Source organism: Trachypithecus francoisi, unplaced genomic scaffold (genome assembly GCF_009764315.1).
Source record: "Trachypithecus francoisi isolate TF-2019V2 unplaced genomic scaffold, Tfra_2.0 Lachesis_group1, whole genome shotgun sequence".
Classification (NCBI taxonomy): domain Eukaryota; kingdom Metazoa; phylum Chordata; class Mammalia; order Primates; family Cercopithecidae; genus Trachypithecus; species Trachypithecus francoisi.
The window spans coordinates 125,690,006-125,707,560 of NW_022681454.1; the positions used below are offsets into that span (position 1 = coordinate 125,690,006).

The 17,555-nt window shown below is 34.7% G+C and overlaps 1 protein-coding gene across 6 annotated transcripts in view; it reads right to left on the reverse strand.

The window, feature by feature from the left end:
- SCLT1 (sodium channel and clathrin linker 1) overlaps positions 1 to 17,555 on the reverse strand; it is a 217,097-nt gene that overhangs the window by 37,480 nt on the left and 162,062 nt on the right. For 5 of the 6 annotated variants that reach the window (XM_033215258.1, XM_033215257.1, XM_033215256.1 and 2 more), the window contains one exon: positions 10,932 to 11,128. In XM_033215258.1, coding sequence (XP_033071149.1) covers positions 10,932 to 11,128 — 197 coding nt within the window. Of the gene's footprint in view, positions 1 to 10,931; positions 11,129 to 14,129; positions 14,241 to 17,555 lie in introns of those variants that run through there. The other variant, XR_004438129.1, reaches the window with a different exon arrangement.

Here is a 17,555-nt window from a genome sequence, read left to right on the forward strand (position 1 = left end):
ATTAATGGTGCTAATATGTTTCAAGGTTCTTGAGTTTTCTGGGAGGAGAATAAAAGCTTTGATTAACTTCAGACTTCCTAAGTATATGTGGTATAACAGGTAGGGTAGTCACCAAAATAATATGAGTAATTAATTTCCAAATATTGGGGGAAAAAGCAGAATGATTAAAAAAATACCAAATGAATTAAAAAGATGAGAAAGAAAAAAGGAATAAAGCAAAGATGTCAGAAATAGAAAGTACTAAATAATACAATAAAAACAAATCCCAGTATATTTTGAATTACACTAAGTATCAATGAATGAAATGGCCTGAAACTGAGCTATCTACTGTTTCTAAATCTATGAAACACAGAAACAATTAAGAAAAAAATAACTAAAATGACTGGATATGTTTAAGAACTTTAGAATTTATACGAAAATGTACTTATATATAATGTGTAGATTAAAAAAGATAATAAATATTAGTAAACAATTTGAGGCCAGGTGCAGTGGCTTACTCCTATAATCTCAGCATTTTGGGAGGCCAATGCAGGAGGATCAGTTGCTTGAGTCCAGTAGTTCAAGACCAGACTGGGCAACATAATGAAATCCTGTCTCTACAAAAAACACAAAAATTAGCCATTCGTGGTGGTGGGCATCTGTGGTCCTAGCTACTTGGGAGGTTGAGGCAGGAAAATTGCTTGAACCTGGGAGGTGGAGGTTGCAGTGAGCTGAGATTGTGCCACTGCATTTCAGCCTGTGTGAAAGAGTGAGACCCTGTCTCAGAAAAAAAAAAAAAGGAAAATAATTTGAACTAAATAATAGCACGACATATATCAACACGTATACTAAAGTTATGTCAAGACATAGGGAAAAAATTATAACATTGAAGAATGCACGCATTCGGAAAAAAGAGAAGGTGAAAATTTGAGTCATGCTTCTATTTCAAGAAGTCAGAAAAAAGAACAGCAACATGAAAGAAAGGAGAGGGTTAACAAAGAGCAGAAAGTAATAAAATTAGGTAATAAACACAAAACAGAAAAGATTAAAAATCAAAGGTTATTTATAAAGAGTAAAACAATTGAGAAACTCTGGTAAGAGTGATAAAGAAAAAAGAGACAAGGTATAATAATATCAGGAATGCAAAAGGAGGTATTACAGATGCTGCAGATATTAAATGGATAATAATATGGAAAACATATCCAAAAATATTAAAAATTTAGAAGAAATGGATGTATTTCTATAAAAATATAATTTACCAAAATTATGTCAATGAAGAAATATAAAATCTGAAGAATTATATCACTGTTAAATACATTTTGATTGAATCAACAATAAAAAAATACTCCTACAAAAACCCAACAGCAACAACAACAAAATTCCAGGCCAAGAGATTTCACTGGAGAATTCTGTCAAATATTCAAGGAATAAACACTTTCAAAACTCCATAAAATATACAAGATTACAAAAAAAGAAGGGCTACTCTTCAATTTGTTTTTGAGGCTAACATAACTTTGATATAACTTGGGAGTTCAAGAAAGGATTTCAGGTCAATCTCTCTCATGAACATAGACAAACATATATTAAATAAAACTCCAATGAACCAAATCCAGAAATATATATAAGGAGAATGCATTACAATCATGTTGGTTTTGTCACAGGAATGAAAATTTGGTACATTAGCAAAATCAATCCATAAAATTTATCCCATTAACAGATTACATAGAACAAATTCATAGAACAATGCAGCAAAAGCTTTTATAAAATTTAGTATTTGTAGGCCTAGCATTCTGGCTCCCAGCACTTTGGGAGGCCGAGGCAGGTGGATCACCTGTGGTCAGGAGTTTGAGACCAGCCTGACTAACGTGGTGAAACCCCACCTCTACTAAAAATACAAAAACTAGCCAGGCGTGCTGGTGCATGCCTGTAATCCCAGCTACTTGGGAGGCCGAGGCAGGAGAATCACTTGAACCTGGGAGGCAGAGGTTGCAGTGAGCTGAGATCATGCCACTGCACTCCAGCCTGGGCAACAAGAGCACAATTCCGTCTCGAAAAAACAAAATTAATATTTGTGACAAAAGCTCTTAGTAAAGTAATAACAAAAGGAAACTCCCTGAATGTGATGGAGGTTATCACCAAACAGAAAATATTATATGAAATGATGAAAACTGAAAGCTTTCCTTTTAAGATTGGGAATAAGAATAAGAATCCTGACTATCCCTACCCTGTATATTGCACTGGAAGTCCTAGCTAGTGCAATAATCAAGAAAGAGAAACAAAACATAGAGTTATTTGAAGAGATAAAACTGTTATATTGATAGATGATATGGTCAAAATCCAAAAGATTCTACAGCTTTTGTCCTAAGTAAGGTCACTGGGTAAAGAAAGTATCGTCAGCAACAAAAAGCTTTCACATTTCTATGTATAAGCAACAATGAGAAAATGAAATTAAAATAAATTTGACAAAGGTGTAAGATTTCTACAAGGAAATTAACTTTATTGAGACATTTTAGAAGACCTAAACAAATGGAGAGATATTTCACGTACATAGATTGAAAGACTTAATATTACAAAAATTTTAATTATGTTGCTTGTTCTAAATTTATTTATAAAGTTGATAGAATTCAAATTAAAATTCCATCAAATTTATTTAAGGAACTTGACATACAATTCTAATATGAACACAGAAATGCCCAGAACCAAGAATAGGTAAGATATTTTTACAAAAAAGGACAAGGTAAGAGAAATGACCGTAATTAGGTATCAGGTTGCTTTTCAAATCTTGTAGTTGTTTTCAAAAGGGTCTTACAAAGGTATAATAAATAAGACAGTGTGGTATTGACACAAGGATAAGCAAACAAACCAACAGAACATAAAAGAGATGTCAGAAACAGATCCACACATATATGAACACAAATTATGACAAAAGGGGCAGTGCAAAGTATAATAGCAAGGAAAGGAGAGTCTTGTCATTAAATGTTTCAGGGATGAATGACTACAACATGGAAAAAACAGAAGTTGACTTTCATCTATCCTGTGTTGTTGTCTTTGTCTGTTCATGGGGTTATAACAAAATACCATAAACTGGATGGTTAAAAAGAGAAATCTATTTCTCATTGTTTTAGAGGTTGAGGAGTTCAAGATCAAGGAAGTTACATGCAAAGATGAGTTGAGAGGACAATATAAGCAAATATTTACAAGTAAAATATGCAGATTTGGTCTTATGGTGGTTATAAAATATGGCCAGAAATTCTTGGAGATTCATGTCTTCAGAAGGTTGGCCCTAAAACCCCTTACTGTTAATATGGTCTGGATTTAGCAACTCACTTCTAATGATAGAAAAATGTGACTTAGGAGACTAGGTCACAAAAAGCATTATGCCTTCTTGCTTTCTCTTGAATTACTTGCTCTGAGGGAAGACAGCCGCCAAGTCATGAGGATACTAAACTTCTCTGTGGAAAGGTCACATGGCTAGGAAGTGGTCTGGCCATAAACAGGAACTTAGGCCTTCTATCTACAGAGGTGTAAGTAATCTTGGAAGCAGATACTCCACTCCCATTAAGTCTTCAGATGACATTTTGATTGATACTTCATGAAAGACCTTGTGACAGATTCACCCAGATAAGCCACTTCCAATTACTTCATGAGTGAATTTTTGACCCATTAAGTTATAAAATAATAAATGTTTTTCTTAAGAACTAAATGCTGGGGTAATTTGTTACATAGAAATAGGTAACTAATGCAGTTCTAGAGTCATGGAAGCGGGAATGAAAAGATAGAAGGCATTTCAAAAGAAGAATCAATAGGACTTGGTTACTGAAAGAAGATAAATACAAAGAATGAGTCAAAGATGGCTATAAAGTTTTATATTCAGGAATTAGGGGAATAGTGGTATCAATGAAGAAAGACTGTTAAAGAAGAAATCAATTTGGAAAATATAGTATAAATTGAGTTTTGAAATGCAGAAATTAAGATAATAACAAGACATATGGTAAATGATCTATTGACAGTTACAACATGAGGGCAAATACCAGGTAAGATGTAGAGCTGCAGGACAGTGCAGTGAAGAATTCAACAGATAATTAATAGCATAAGAATGAGTATCTTTAAAAAAATAATTTGATAAGATCAGAAGGGCCTGTTTCTTTGAAGCTTGTACGTGAGTACATAAAAATAGAAAGTAAAAGAAAAATTATTCAAACATCTGGATAAAATAAGCTTGGTAATAAAATGTAGGGAAGAAGAGGAAACGAGACAGAGAAACTATTTTCACTTTAACAGGCATAGGCATCTAAAAGCCAATAAGGGAAGGAAGGACTGAGTGGTGGGGAGAGAGAGAGAGAAACAGAAACTAGGCAGCAGATTTTTGGGGGGTCAGAAATTTTTTTTCTCAAATGGGTAAAATTGAGAACTTCAGAAAAAAGAGATTAGTAATTCAGCAATAAAGCTATAATAAAATTACTGAGCAGTGAAGATTACATCAGAATAATCTCTGTGGGAATAGTAATTCCACAATATGACTAAAAAGGAACTGCCTTTTGTGATATTTCTTTCTTAGATTTCAGCGTTCAACTATCTTTTATTGTCAAGATTTATTGCCTCTTAAAAGCCAACAAATGCAGATATATTTCATCATATAAACATTCGCTATCACAGATTTTATTTTATTTTTGAGAGGGAGTTTCGCTCTGTCGCCCAGGCTTGAGTGTAGTGGCGCCATCTCAGCTCACTGCAAGCTCCGCCTCCCAGGTTCATGCCATTCTCCCGCTTCTGCCTCCCGAGTAGCTGGGACTACAGGCGCCCGCCACCACACCCAGCTAATTTTCTGTATTTTTAGTAGGGACGGATTTCACTGTGTTACCCAGGATGGTCTGGATCTCCTGACATCGTGATCAGCCCGCCTTGGCCTCCCAAAGTGCTGGGATTACAGGCATGCGCCACTGCACCCGGCCTACAGAATTTTAATCAGAAATCATTAAAGATTCCATTTATGATTAATTTTTGGTTACAAATTTATGTTCCAGTAAATATATGCTTACAAAATTGTGATTCACTGCTGAGCTTTGAATCTTTTCTTCTGTAGTTTATTTCTTACCTTCAACTCTCAAGCCAGATAATTATGCCTATTTCTAAAATCTATTATATTTCTATCCTTTTTTTTTAAACAGTTATAGCCCATCTGGTTCATGCTTTCTCTTAAATTATTTGCTCTGAGGGAAGACAGCTGCCAAGTCATGAGGATACCAAACTTCTCTGTGGAAAGGACACAGGGCTTTCATATCACTGATACATTCGTTGTTCATCTTCCTCTAAATTGATTTAAGTCCTTTTCTTTCTCATCTCTACTTTAATCTTTAGCATTTGCCACATGTGGAAACACCGACCTTTTGTGCCCATGCCAGATCTCTGCCTCAGTTTACGCTTTTGAGGAGAAATAATTCATGACAATAAATTTGTTTGTAATTAAAAACAAAACTGAAAATTTCCTTTCTAGAGTACCTGCATTATAGGTTTTTAAAAAAGTATAAACCACAGAACATTTAAAATAAGAATTGGTAATAAAAATTGAATTTATAAGATATTCATGGCATGAATTAAAGTATTTATTGGCCAAATATATTTAACCTTATATGTTAAAATATACATGTATAAAACCGAAGTTAAAATCTAAAATATCTTTAATTTTTGAGGTCATTCTTTGATTTTTCTAAAAAAACAATTTCCTACCCAAAATAGGGAACTACCTCAACACAATAAAGGGTATATATGAAAAATCCACAGCTAACATAATATTTAATGGTGAAAAATTGAAATTATTTCCTCTGAAGGTCAAGAACATGACAAGGATGCCCATTTTTGCCACTTCTATTCCATATAGTACTGAAAGTCCTACTGAGAGAAATTAGGCAAGACAAATAAAAGGCATCAAATTGGAAAGGAAGAAGTTAAATTGCCCGTTTGCAGATGAAATGATCTTACGTATACAAAACCCTGAAGACCTCATCAAAAAACTGCTAGAATAAACAAATGCAGTAAAATTGCAGGTTATAAAATCAACACACAAAGTATCAGTGGCATTTTTATACACTAACAGCAATCTATCTGAAAAAGAAATCAAGAAAACAATTCCATTTACAATAGCTACTAAAACAATAAAATACCTAGGAATAAATTCAACCAAGAAGGGAAAAATCTCCATATTGAAAACTACCAAAATTTGATAAAAGAAATTTAAGAAGGCACAAATAATGGGAAAGATATCTTGTATTCATGAACTGAAGAAATTAATATTGTCAAAATGTTGATACTATTCAAAGTGATCTACAGATTCAATGCAATGCCTATCAAAATTCCAATGACATTTTTCACAGAAATGGAAAAGGTGATCCTAAAATTTGTATGAAACCACAAATGACCCCAGTCAGACCAATCTTGAGAAAGAAAAACAAAGTTGGAGGCTTCACACTAGGTCTATTATGGCACAAAAGACCAAATGCCATTTGGTAACATACAGTGAATAAAGGAAAGGTAGAAGAATACTTGATTTTTCCTTTTATTCATATTTTTTCTTTCAGAATGAGTTAATTCTACAGCATCTTCCAAAGGTGACCAAAGACTTTTTTTCTTTACTTAAAACCATTTTGAAGTCATGAATTTAAAAAATATGTTTGATATGTTTCAATTTATTGCACATATTCTTTTTGATATGCAGATACTCCCCACATGGGCCGGGGGAGCTACCTTAAGTTGGTCCATAGGCCATTTTGATGTGATCCCAGTAATCTTGATACCTTCTCTTTGCTTTTTGTGATGAGAAAGCATTTTCTAGGCTTATCTTGTACTGTCCTGTCCCAAATCTGTAATCAATCATTTTTCCACAGAGTCCCAGTCTCTTTTAGGAGACCTTTTAGTTTCTTTTCCTTTTTTTTTTCTTTTCCTTTTTTTTTTAGTTTCTTTTCCTTTTTTTCCTTTTTTTTTTTTTTGAGATGGAGTCTTGCTTTGTCGCCCAGGCTGGAGTGCGGTGGCACTATCTCGGCTCGCTGTGAGCTCCGCCTCCCGGGTTCACGCCATTCTCCTGCCTCAGCCTCCGGAATAGCTGAGACTACAGGCACCCGCTACCGTGCCCGGCCAATTTTTTGTATTTTTAGTAAAGACGGGGTTTCACCATGTTAGCCAGGATGGTCTCAATCTCCTGACCTCATGATCTGCCCGCCTTGGCCTCCCAAAGTGCTGGGATTACAGGCGTGAGCCACTGTGCCCGGCCTTTAGTTTCTTTTAAGACCTTGTAAGAATACTGGTCTTGTTTTCACTGTTTACTGAAAAGATTGAACTAGGGAATACACGTTTTTAAAGAGTAAAATACATCTTGAGTTCATAAACTCATATTTCCAATTCCAATTTAGAACTACAGGTTTATTCAATTTCTTTTGAGTTTCCTCTCTTTTATGATGAAAAATTTGGTTCTTAAAGACTTTTATAATAACTCAGCTGCCTTATCCTATAATTATAAGTTTCAGAACACCACCATGAATATTATTTCTAACAATATGACTACTAAAAACAGTTTATGATTTCTTGCATTTCCTTTAATCCTTAGGCTTTAATCCCACACAGTCTAATTACTATGTTTAATATCACTTGAAATAATTCATCTATGTAGTTAAGCCATCAACTTCCTATATAATTAAGTTAATTTGTTTAATTTTACTTTTGATTTTTAGGTATTGCTTTTCAAATTTTGATTTAATTTGAAAAATAATTATATAAACATTTATATAGTTCCAAAATTAAGCTTATAAATCTACAAAACAAGGTTCATTCAAAGAAGTCTATCCTTCATTCTGTCCCCCTCTCTCCTCTCAGAGATTACCTTTGAATTATTTTTTGGCTCACCTCTTCATTTTTAAAAACACAAATGTGTGTATGTGTGTGTATGACTGTGTGTGTACATATGTTGTTTATATACACATATGTGCACAAACACACACACAGGCACACACACTCCTCACTCTTAGATAATGAGTAGAATACTATAGCTACTGTTACATTACCTTTTTTTAACCTTAATATACTTCAGATATTGCTCCATGTGCTAGGATTCTAACTGGGATTACACTGAGTCTATAGGTATATTGGTGGGGGAGAATGAACATAATTATAATATTTAGCATTCTAATTAATAAACATGGTCTCTGCCTTTATTTAGACTTTAATTACTCTTAATATTATATATAGTTTTCAAACAAAAGTCTTACTTATTGTTTGTTAGATTTGTTGCTAGGTATTTGATGTTTTTTGATGTAATTATAAATTACTTTTAAAGTTTTATTTTTGAAATGTTTGTTACTGGTATGTAGATTACAAATGGTTTTTCTATACTCACTTAATAGTTTGTCTATCAATTATTTTGGACTTTTTACGTATTCAACCATGTTGTCTTCCTTTCCATTTTGTCAACCTTTTATTTCTTTTTCTTGCCTTAGTGCACTGATTAGGACTCCAGTACAAAGATCAATAGAAATGGTAATAGTGAACTTCTCTGACATCTTCTCAGTCTTCAAAAGAATGTTATTGACATTATTTTTTGCCACTGAGAACAACGTTTGCCATAGAATAGATGGCTTTAGAAAATTAAGGAAATTCTATTCCTAGTTTTTTTAAGGAATATTTTTCAAAAATATTTCAAAAATATTTTTTCAAAAAATATTAAGGCCGGGCACGGTGGCTCAAGCCTGTAATCCCAGCACTTTGGGAGGCCGAGACGGGCGGATCACGAGGTCAGGAGATCGAGACCATCCGGGCTAACACCGTGAAACCCCGTCTCTACTAAAAAGCACAAAAAACTAGCCGGGCGAGGTGGCGGGCGCCTGTAGTCCCAGTTACTCGGGGGGCTGAGGCAGGAGAATGGCGTGAACCCGGGAGGCGGAGCTTGCAGTGAGCTGAGATCCGGCCACTGCACTCCAGCCTGGGCGACAGAGAGAGACTCCGTCTCAAAAAAAAAATAAATAAATAAATAAAAATTAAATGTTATCAAATGCTTTTTCTGTATCTATTGAAAAGATCTTATGATTTTTCTCTTTTAATAAGTTAATGTTGTAAATTATATTAATTGATTTTCCAATGTTATACTAACTTTGCATCCCTGACACTGAGCCTAACTGATAATGATTTTTTTTGTTGTTGTTAGTTCTTTATTGCGCTTTGTAGATGCTTTCTATAATTCAACTTTTTTTTTTTTTTTTTTTTGAGACGGAGTCTCGCTCTGTCGCCCGGGCTGGAGTGCAGTGGCCGGATCTCAGCTCACTGCAAGCTCCGCCTCCCAGGTTTTACGCCATTCTCCTGCCTCAGCCTCCCGAGTAGCTGGGACTACAGGCGCCCACCACCTCGCCCGGCTAGTTTTTTGTATTTTTTAGTGGAGACGGGGTTTCACCATGTTAGCCAGGATGGTCTCGATCTCCTGACCTCGTGATCCGCCCGTCTCGGCCTCCCAAAGTGCTGGGATTACAGGCTTGAGCCACCGCGCCCGGCATTTCAACTTTTTTAGTTGTGGTGGAGGGTTGGTTCAAATTGCCTAGTTCACCATTAACTCTTTCATTTTAAATATATTTCATTTCAACCTTTCACCAAAACTCCTTTTATCATGGCTAACAAAGTCACCACATGGTACCAAATTAGAAGGTCCATTCTCAGCAGGGTCCTTATCTTAACCAATGAATAACAGATTTTTATAAAACATAATGGTTAAGAGCATAGTGTCTTCACCCAAACTGAATGTAAAACCTAGATATGTCTATTCATTATCTATGTGATATTATACAAGTTCCTTAACCTCCTTTGGCCTCAGTTTGGCTATCTGTAAAACATAATTAATAATGTTATACACTTTGTGGGGTTGCTGTAAAGATTAAGTACATGTAAGTTGCTTAGAAAAATGCACACATTAAGCATTCAATAAATATCACCCATTATTGCTTATTCATTTTCTGAATTTTTTTATTTTTACTATTTTGTCTTTATTTCTATTTCTCTGGATATGCTTTATCAGTCTTTCTCAGTGGAATAATTTCCCTAAAGTTTACATTTTGAAACTCAGTCCTCACAGTTTCCATCTGTCTATTCTCTTTTTCAACATGTTCTCATTCCATGACTTTAAAAATCATGTGTATGTTAGTCATTCATAAGTTTATAGCTCTTATTGTAATCTCGCCCCTGAATATCAACTTACATACATAATTGACTAGTTGATATCCTGACTTAAATATCTTTTGCGCAGCTCATACTTAACAGCCCAAAGCAAACTTCCTGTGATTATCACCAACCCTTTATAACTGAGTTTAAGCCACCACTATTTTATATGCAGACTAGTACTAGTTTCTTTCTCCCTTCTCTTACCCTTGCCTCTTTACAGTCCATTCTTTTTTTTAATAGACTTTATTTTTTAGAGTAGTTTTAGGTTTACTATAGTAAATCATACAGTGATATAGATCATACGGTGATCACAATCATCTGTTGAACATTTAAGTCTGATCACATCACTTTGCTCAAAGCCCTCTGATCTCATTTCCATGCTGAAGCTCTTGAGCTTCCCATCTCATTCAGCACAAAAATCTCAAGTTTTCTCTGAGAAAGGGTCAGATAACTTTTTCTCAAGGGCGGGAGAACAAATTATTTCAGGTTTTGCAGGCGAAACAGATTTTGTTGCAACTATCTAAACTAATATATCCAACAAAAACGATTACATTTTATGAAACATACATGAAATTTGTAAAAAATATAATATTTGCTTTGGTTTATGACATAATATTTTTACAGTAGTTTCATAAATATTTACTCAATAAAAAGATAAGGTTCAGAATTATACTTTTTTTAAAAAAGATTATGGCAAGGACATTAAATTACAGCTTAAAGAATTTCTTCTGTAAAACATGTCAAACAACTAACAGTAGACTTACTTTAGATTATTGATTCTAATTTCTGCACTTTCAGTAAGTTTCTTCGTTTCTTCTTTCCACCTATTGGCTGCTTTCTGTTGAGTCTCTAGGAGATGCCTCAGTTCAACAATGGAATTTCTATTACTGTCTTCCATCTCTCTCAGTTGAACTTCAAACCCACGTTCCTTTATTGAAAATTCATGTTCCATTGTACTGATCTAAAGAATAAAATGAAAACATATTTTCTTTTCTTATAGGTGCTATACTGCTCAATGATATATACAAAAGGAATCATTTATTGTATTGTCTGAGGGACAGAAATGTTTGGATGAGAAAACTATGTAAGAAATCAAGTTTGGTCAGGTGCGGTGGCTCACGCCTGTCATGACAGCACTTTGGGAGGCCAAGGCGGGCAGATCACAAGGTCAGGAGTTTTGAGACCAGCCTGAACAACATGGTGAAACCCCTTCTCTACTAAAAATACAAAAATTAGCCAGGTGTGGAGTGTGTGCCTGTAATCCCAGCTACTCAGGAGGCTGAAGCAGGTGAATCGCTTGAACCTGGGAGGTGAGGGTTGCAGTGAGCTGAGATCGCACCACTGCACTCCAGCCTCCTGGGTGACAGAGTGAGACTCTGTCTAAAAAAAAAAAAAAAAAAAAAAAAAGGGACATCAAGTTTACAATTGGTCTTCATCATAAATGAAAACTTACAATGTTATGTCAGTAAAACTAGAATTATGATTAACTATATTTTTTGCAACACTTTCCCTAACACCTTAACATGCCAGTAAAAGAGAAGTCCACTATCTATTACAACGTAACACTTCTCTCTTTATTTACTCTGATTTTTGTTGCCAGAATCCAAGGAAAGTGTTGATGCTGTTGGTATCTGAGTTAGGTATTTACTCAAACCACTTTTGATTTACATACTAAACTTGAAATTCTTTCAAAGGGCTTTGTAAAGTCAAAGATAATTATATACAGGAATTTCTTTACCACTTCAGCTGTAGTATCAGTGAATGATTAATGAACGAATTATTTTTCAGGAGAAAGAGACAATATAAATAATGATTTTGAAGATCTCTTATGAAAATGTCTTCAGTATACTTCTAAGAATTTATGTCATTATAGTAAAAGCACTTTAATTGCAGAATAAACTTATAAGTAAATGCTCTTTGGATACCCTAGAAGCTTTCTCTACTGGGGTTCAGGGAGAGAATTAAGCCCTAATGCTTTAAGGCATCCAATGTATATAATGACTTGCCTTCTTTCATATGTGTCTAGAATATAACTACCTAAGTACCATGTTTGGGGAAATTGAGAAAAAAGTTACTGAAACATTTTTCTACATTTTGTGGTTGAGATGAAAAACACTTGTGGAAAAAGGCAGCAAGGTGATCTGACTTCCTTATTGTACTCTCAGGCCATCTATATTTTGCTATACTAAAGAAGTATTATAAAGAACACCTATCTTGTGATACTTTAATTGCTTTAAAAAGGACCATAGCTGGCTAGACTTCTAGTAATTCATTAAACGTGGTTACTTTCAAACTCAAAAAAGAACGAGACTCAACTTTACCGTGTCAAAAAACACAAAACAAGGCCCAACAACAACAAAATTCTTGGCTCACTGAAGCAAACTGCAAACATCCTGTCCTTGCCACCCCTGATAAATGCAACATGCTTCCTAAAACTCTACAGTTTGCTTTCTGAAATAGTACACATGCAGAAATTTAAGACTTTATAAATCCAGACACTGGAAAAACAATATTAGATGTGTTAGTTTTGGGTTGTATTACTGCTGTGCAAACCTACTGAGGCCCCTTGATCCCTGCTGCTATCTTAATAATGTTTGAATTATTAGATTCTGCAAATTTAGATTGCCTGCCCTTTCTCCTTCCCTGCCTTAATCTTCACCTCCTCTGGAGAAATCATGTTAGTCTAACATCTCAGGTGGAAAACAAAAAGTACAGCCCCTTTAAGTGTCTCTCTCTCTCTCTCATGAACACATGTTAAAAACTGATCTATGGGCCAGGAGCGGTGGCTCATGTCTGTAATCCCAGCACTTTGGGAAGCTGAGGCAGGCAGATCACTGGAGGTCAGGAGTTTGAAACCAGCCTGGCTAACAGGGTGAATGAAACTCCATTTCTACTAAAAATACAAAAATTAGCCAGGTGAGGTGGCAGATGCCTGTAATCCCAGCTACTCAGGAGGGTGAGGCAGAATAGCTTGAACCTGGGAGGCGACGGTTGCAGTGAGCCAAGATCGGGCCATCGCACTCCAGACTGGGTGACAGAGCTTCTTAAACAAACAAACAACAACAACAAAAACCATATACGCACACAAAACTGATCTATGCATCTGTACAGTTTTATAATTTGGCTGCCTAGTTAACTCCCACTCTCACTTGGAAAATCTGTTTATCATTTCACAAGCTTTGCTTTAAGATCCTTCATGATAACCTGTTCCCTGCTTACTTTTACAAGCTTGTGTTGTGCCGCACTATTCCCTTCCCTTTCATTTTTTTCCACTATAATGCCTTTTTATTCTTTGGTTCTTTTCACATGCTGTTTCTTTTGCCTGAAATAATCTCTTTCTGCTTACCTATTTCAACTTTTGGAACTCATTGAGTTCATAATTATATATTTAAAGTTTGCCCACCTACATGCGAATTATAAGCTTTTAAGGATGAGTACCATATCTGTTTAGTTTACCATTGCATATTTAGCACCTGGAACACAGTACAGTTGTCAAAACATATTTGCAGATTGCATGGCGGCTTTTTGGTGTCAAAATTCAGTCTTTAACAAGCCCCATAGGCCTTTAGTAGATACAATTCGAATTGCTAAGTAAATTGGACAGGTCTGTGGTAATGCTGACAGGCTAAGGGCCCCAACAACTATCTCCTATTACAAAAATTCTACTAATGATAAAATTCAGAAAGTTGGATGGGAAAAAGGGTTTTATGGTCTCTCTTCTTTCTTCCTTCTTCCTTCCTTTGCAGAGAAATATCCACGCAAGTAGATTACTGAATTGCTGGAAACGACTCCATTTCTTAATTTTAGATGGTTATGAGGGGGGAATTTAGACCATAAAGAAATGGAGAGCCTTGGCAAAAGGAGTAGTTAGAAAAGGCGAAAGCTAGGGCTGAAATCAATGCAGTGGCATTAAGATCAACTGAAAACTTCATATAAATTGTTAAGGTTTGTGGCCTACTGACCTCCCAATTTCTCACTGTCTTTATCTTTTTGGCTTCTTTCAGTTGATCTACTGAAGATCATACTCTTTTGCAATGGGGAGAAAAACAGCAAGGTGTAGGCGCACCAGGTTCCTATTTTGTCAAAGAAAGAATCAGTTACAAAGCAATTTATCTGAGAGCCTTCCTCCTCCCTAAAATAGAATTATAGCTAGTTAGTTAAGAGGTTCAGCTCTTTATCAATGGCTATTCTCTTAAGCTAGACACAGATTTGGTGAGATATGTGGGGTAGATAAACTTTCTATCACTCTTTTGTTCTCCATACCATCAGTTACTATCCTGAAATGTTAAAGATGGATCGAGAGGAGTCCTAGATAGGAAAAATTCATTGATTCCATCCCCACTCAGTATAAAAAAAAGAAAACAAATACATATTGTAAAATTATGGAAAATAACAAAGCATTGAAGTGAAATGTTAAAGACAGATCAAGTGGAGTACTAGACAGGGAAAATTCACTGATTGCATCCCCACCCATGATAAAAAAAAAAGAAAACAAAATAAATATATATTATAAAACTATGGAAGATATAAAGCATTAAAAAGACAAATATAAGGTGCCTCTAGTCCCAAAACTCGGATAATCACTTCTAACTTTTACATAATTGTTTTTATATATGAATTCTAAAATTGTTATTACAGTATGTAAAGGATTACTACCTGTATATGTGTGTGTATATATATATTCTTTAATCATAGCGTGTATCAATATAAATGCATGATAAATTATTTGGAAATATCGTTTTTAATGACAATACAGTATCTTATTAAAAACATATCACTATATATCAAAAATATATATGTGTACACACACAGATAGTAATCCTTTATACACTAAAGTAACAATTTTAAAATTCATAAATAAAAGCAATTATGTAGAAGTTAGAAGTATTATCTGAGTTTTGGGAGTAGAGGCACTTTATATTTGTCTTTTTAATGTTTTGTATTTTCCATAATTTTACTATATATAGATGTAATATAATTATTCACTCCTAGATATTTAGGTTGTTTCTAATTTAGTATAAATAATGCTGCAATGAACTTGTGAAATATTTTAATTATTTTCTTATGACTGAATTTTAGACTCTAAAGTAAATATGTACCATTTAATACTTTTAGCTGCACGTTCACTCAGAGATACTTAGTAATTAATTAATGGTGAGTTTAAACTGCTTATTGCCTACTGGTTTTTTTTCTTAGTTTGTAGATTCTGTTAATCTCTCACATGATTTTTTATTCGGTTACAAATATTTTTATCTTGTATTTTTAAAAGCTCCTGAGGTATGGTCTTAGAGCTTTCTGTCACGTTTGTTAAAACTATCTACCTCCCAGTGATTTCTTTTTGGAACATTTAGAAACGGTTTTAAATATTTAAAAACATATTTAAATTTATCAATATTTTCATTTGCAATTTCTTCCCTTTTTTTGCTTAGAAAGTTCTCTTTCAGTTAAATATTCATCTACATTTCCTGCTAATGTTTTATGGAATCATTAACATATTAAAGTTGTTAATTCATATGAAATTTATCATATACAGTTTATAATGAGATGAAGATATAACATTTTTTTCACCAAAGTACACTTTTTAAAAATCACAGAATTATAGCTAGTTAGTTAAGAGGTTCAGCTCTTTATCAATGGCTATTCTCTTAAGCTAGACACAGATTTGGTGAGATATGTGGGGTAGATAAACTTTCTATCACTCTTTTGTTCTCCATACCATCAGTTACTATCCTGAAATGTTAAAGATGGATCGAGAGGAGTCCTAGATAGGAAAAATTCATTGATTCCATCCCCACTCAGTATAAAAAAAAGAAAACAAATACATATTTTAGTTTTAGTATGAGAACTTTTGAGCATACACAAAATAGAATGTTACACTTCCTGTATGCCCATCACCCAGCTTCCATAATTGTCCAACTGTCAAACTCATAGGCACTCTGGTTTCATGTATACTCTTGCTACTCTTGCCTACTTTCCTCTGCGAAGATTTATCTGTTTCTTTCTTCTAATGAACTGTGTAAGTCTTAAAAGATCAGCTCAGTTTTTACACATATACTGACATACCGAAGTCATCAAACAGATTTAGATACCCCAGGAGGTTCCCTCATGTGTCCTTCTAATCAGTACTCATCCATTTAAAAGGTAGCTATTCTGATAGTATCCTCATAGACAATTATGCTTATTCTTCACTACCATATAGTGAAATAAAATATAAGCTTTTGTATGTTTGGCTTCTTTGCTCATCTCCATGTCTATGAGACTCATCCACTATTGCTTATATAGTTTATTATTTTTCGTTGTTGCTTCTATTCCATTATATGAATATATCACAATTTATTCATACAATTTCATGTTAATGAAATCACTGTTTTTAGCCTCTACGAATATTCTTGTCCACATGTTTTGATGAATGTAAGCACTCATATCTGTTGGGTATGTAGACAGGATTATTTGGCATAAGATGTGTATTAGTCCATTTTTATACTGCTATGAAGAAATACCCGAGACTGGGTAATTCATAAAGAAAAAGAGGCTTACTGGACTGACATTTCTCACAATCATGGCAGAAGGTGAAGGAGGAGCAAAGGTATATCTTATATGGCAGCAGGCAAGAGGGCATTTGCAGGGGAACTGCTCTTTATAAAAGAGCTGGGCACAGTGGCTCTTGCCTGTAATGCCAGTACTTTGGGAGGCTGAAGCAGGTGGATCACCTGAGGTCAGGAGTTTGAGACCAGCCTCGCCAACATGGTGAAACCCCAACTCTACTACAAATACAAAATTAGCCAGTTGTGGTGGCACACAGCTATAGTCCTAGCTACTTGGGAGGCTGAGACAGGAGTCACTTGAACCTGGGAGGCAGATGCTGCAGTGAGCTGAGATCGCGCCACTGCACTCTAGCCTAGGAAAGACAGAGCAAGACTCCATCTGAAAACAAACAAACAAAAACAAAACAAAACAAAAAACACCAACAAAAACCCATCAGCTCTTGTGAGACTTACTATCATGATAAAAGCATGGGAAAACCTGCCCATGATTCTGGGTCCCCCCATGACACGTGGGGATTATGGAACTACAATTCAAGATGAGATTTGGGTAGGAAGAGTCAAACCATATCAGGATATATGTATATCCAGCTCTAAAAGATACTGCTACATTCCCAGCAGTATCTATCGAGGTTCTATTTGCTTTATATTCTTACAAGTATTTGATATTTTTTGTTTTTTTAATTTTAGCCATTCTGGTGGTGTGTACTGTTATCTTATAGTTTTATTAAATTCCCCTGAAAAATAGTGAAGTTGAACATATTTGCCTATATGCTATTTTATGAAGTGCCTACTTACGTCTTTTGCCCTTTTCTGGAAATGGAGTATCTATTTTTTCCTTATTAA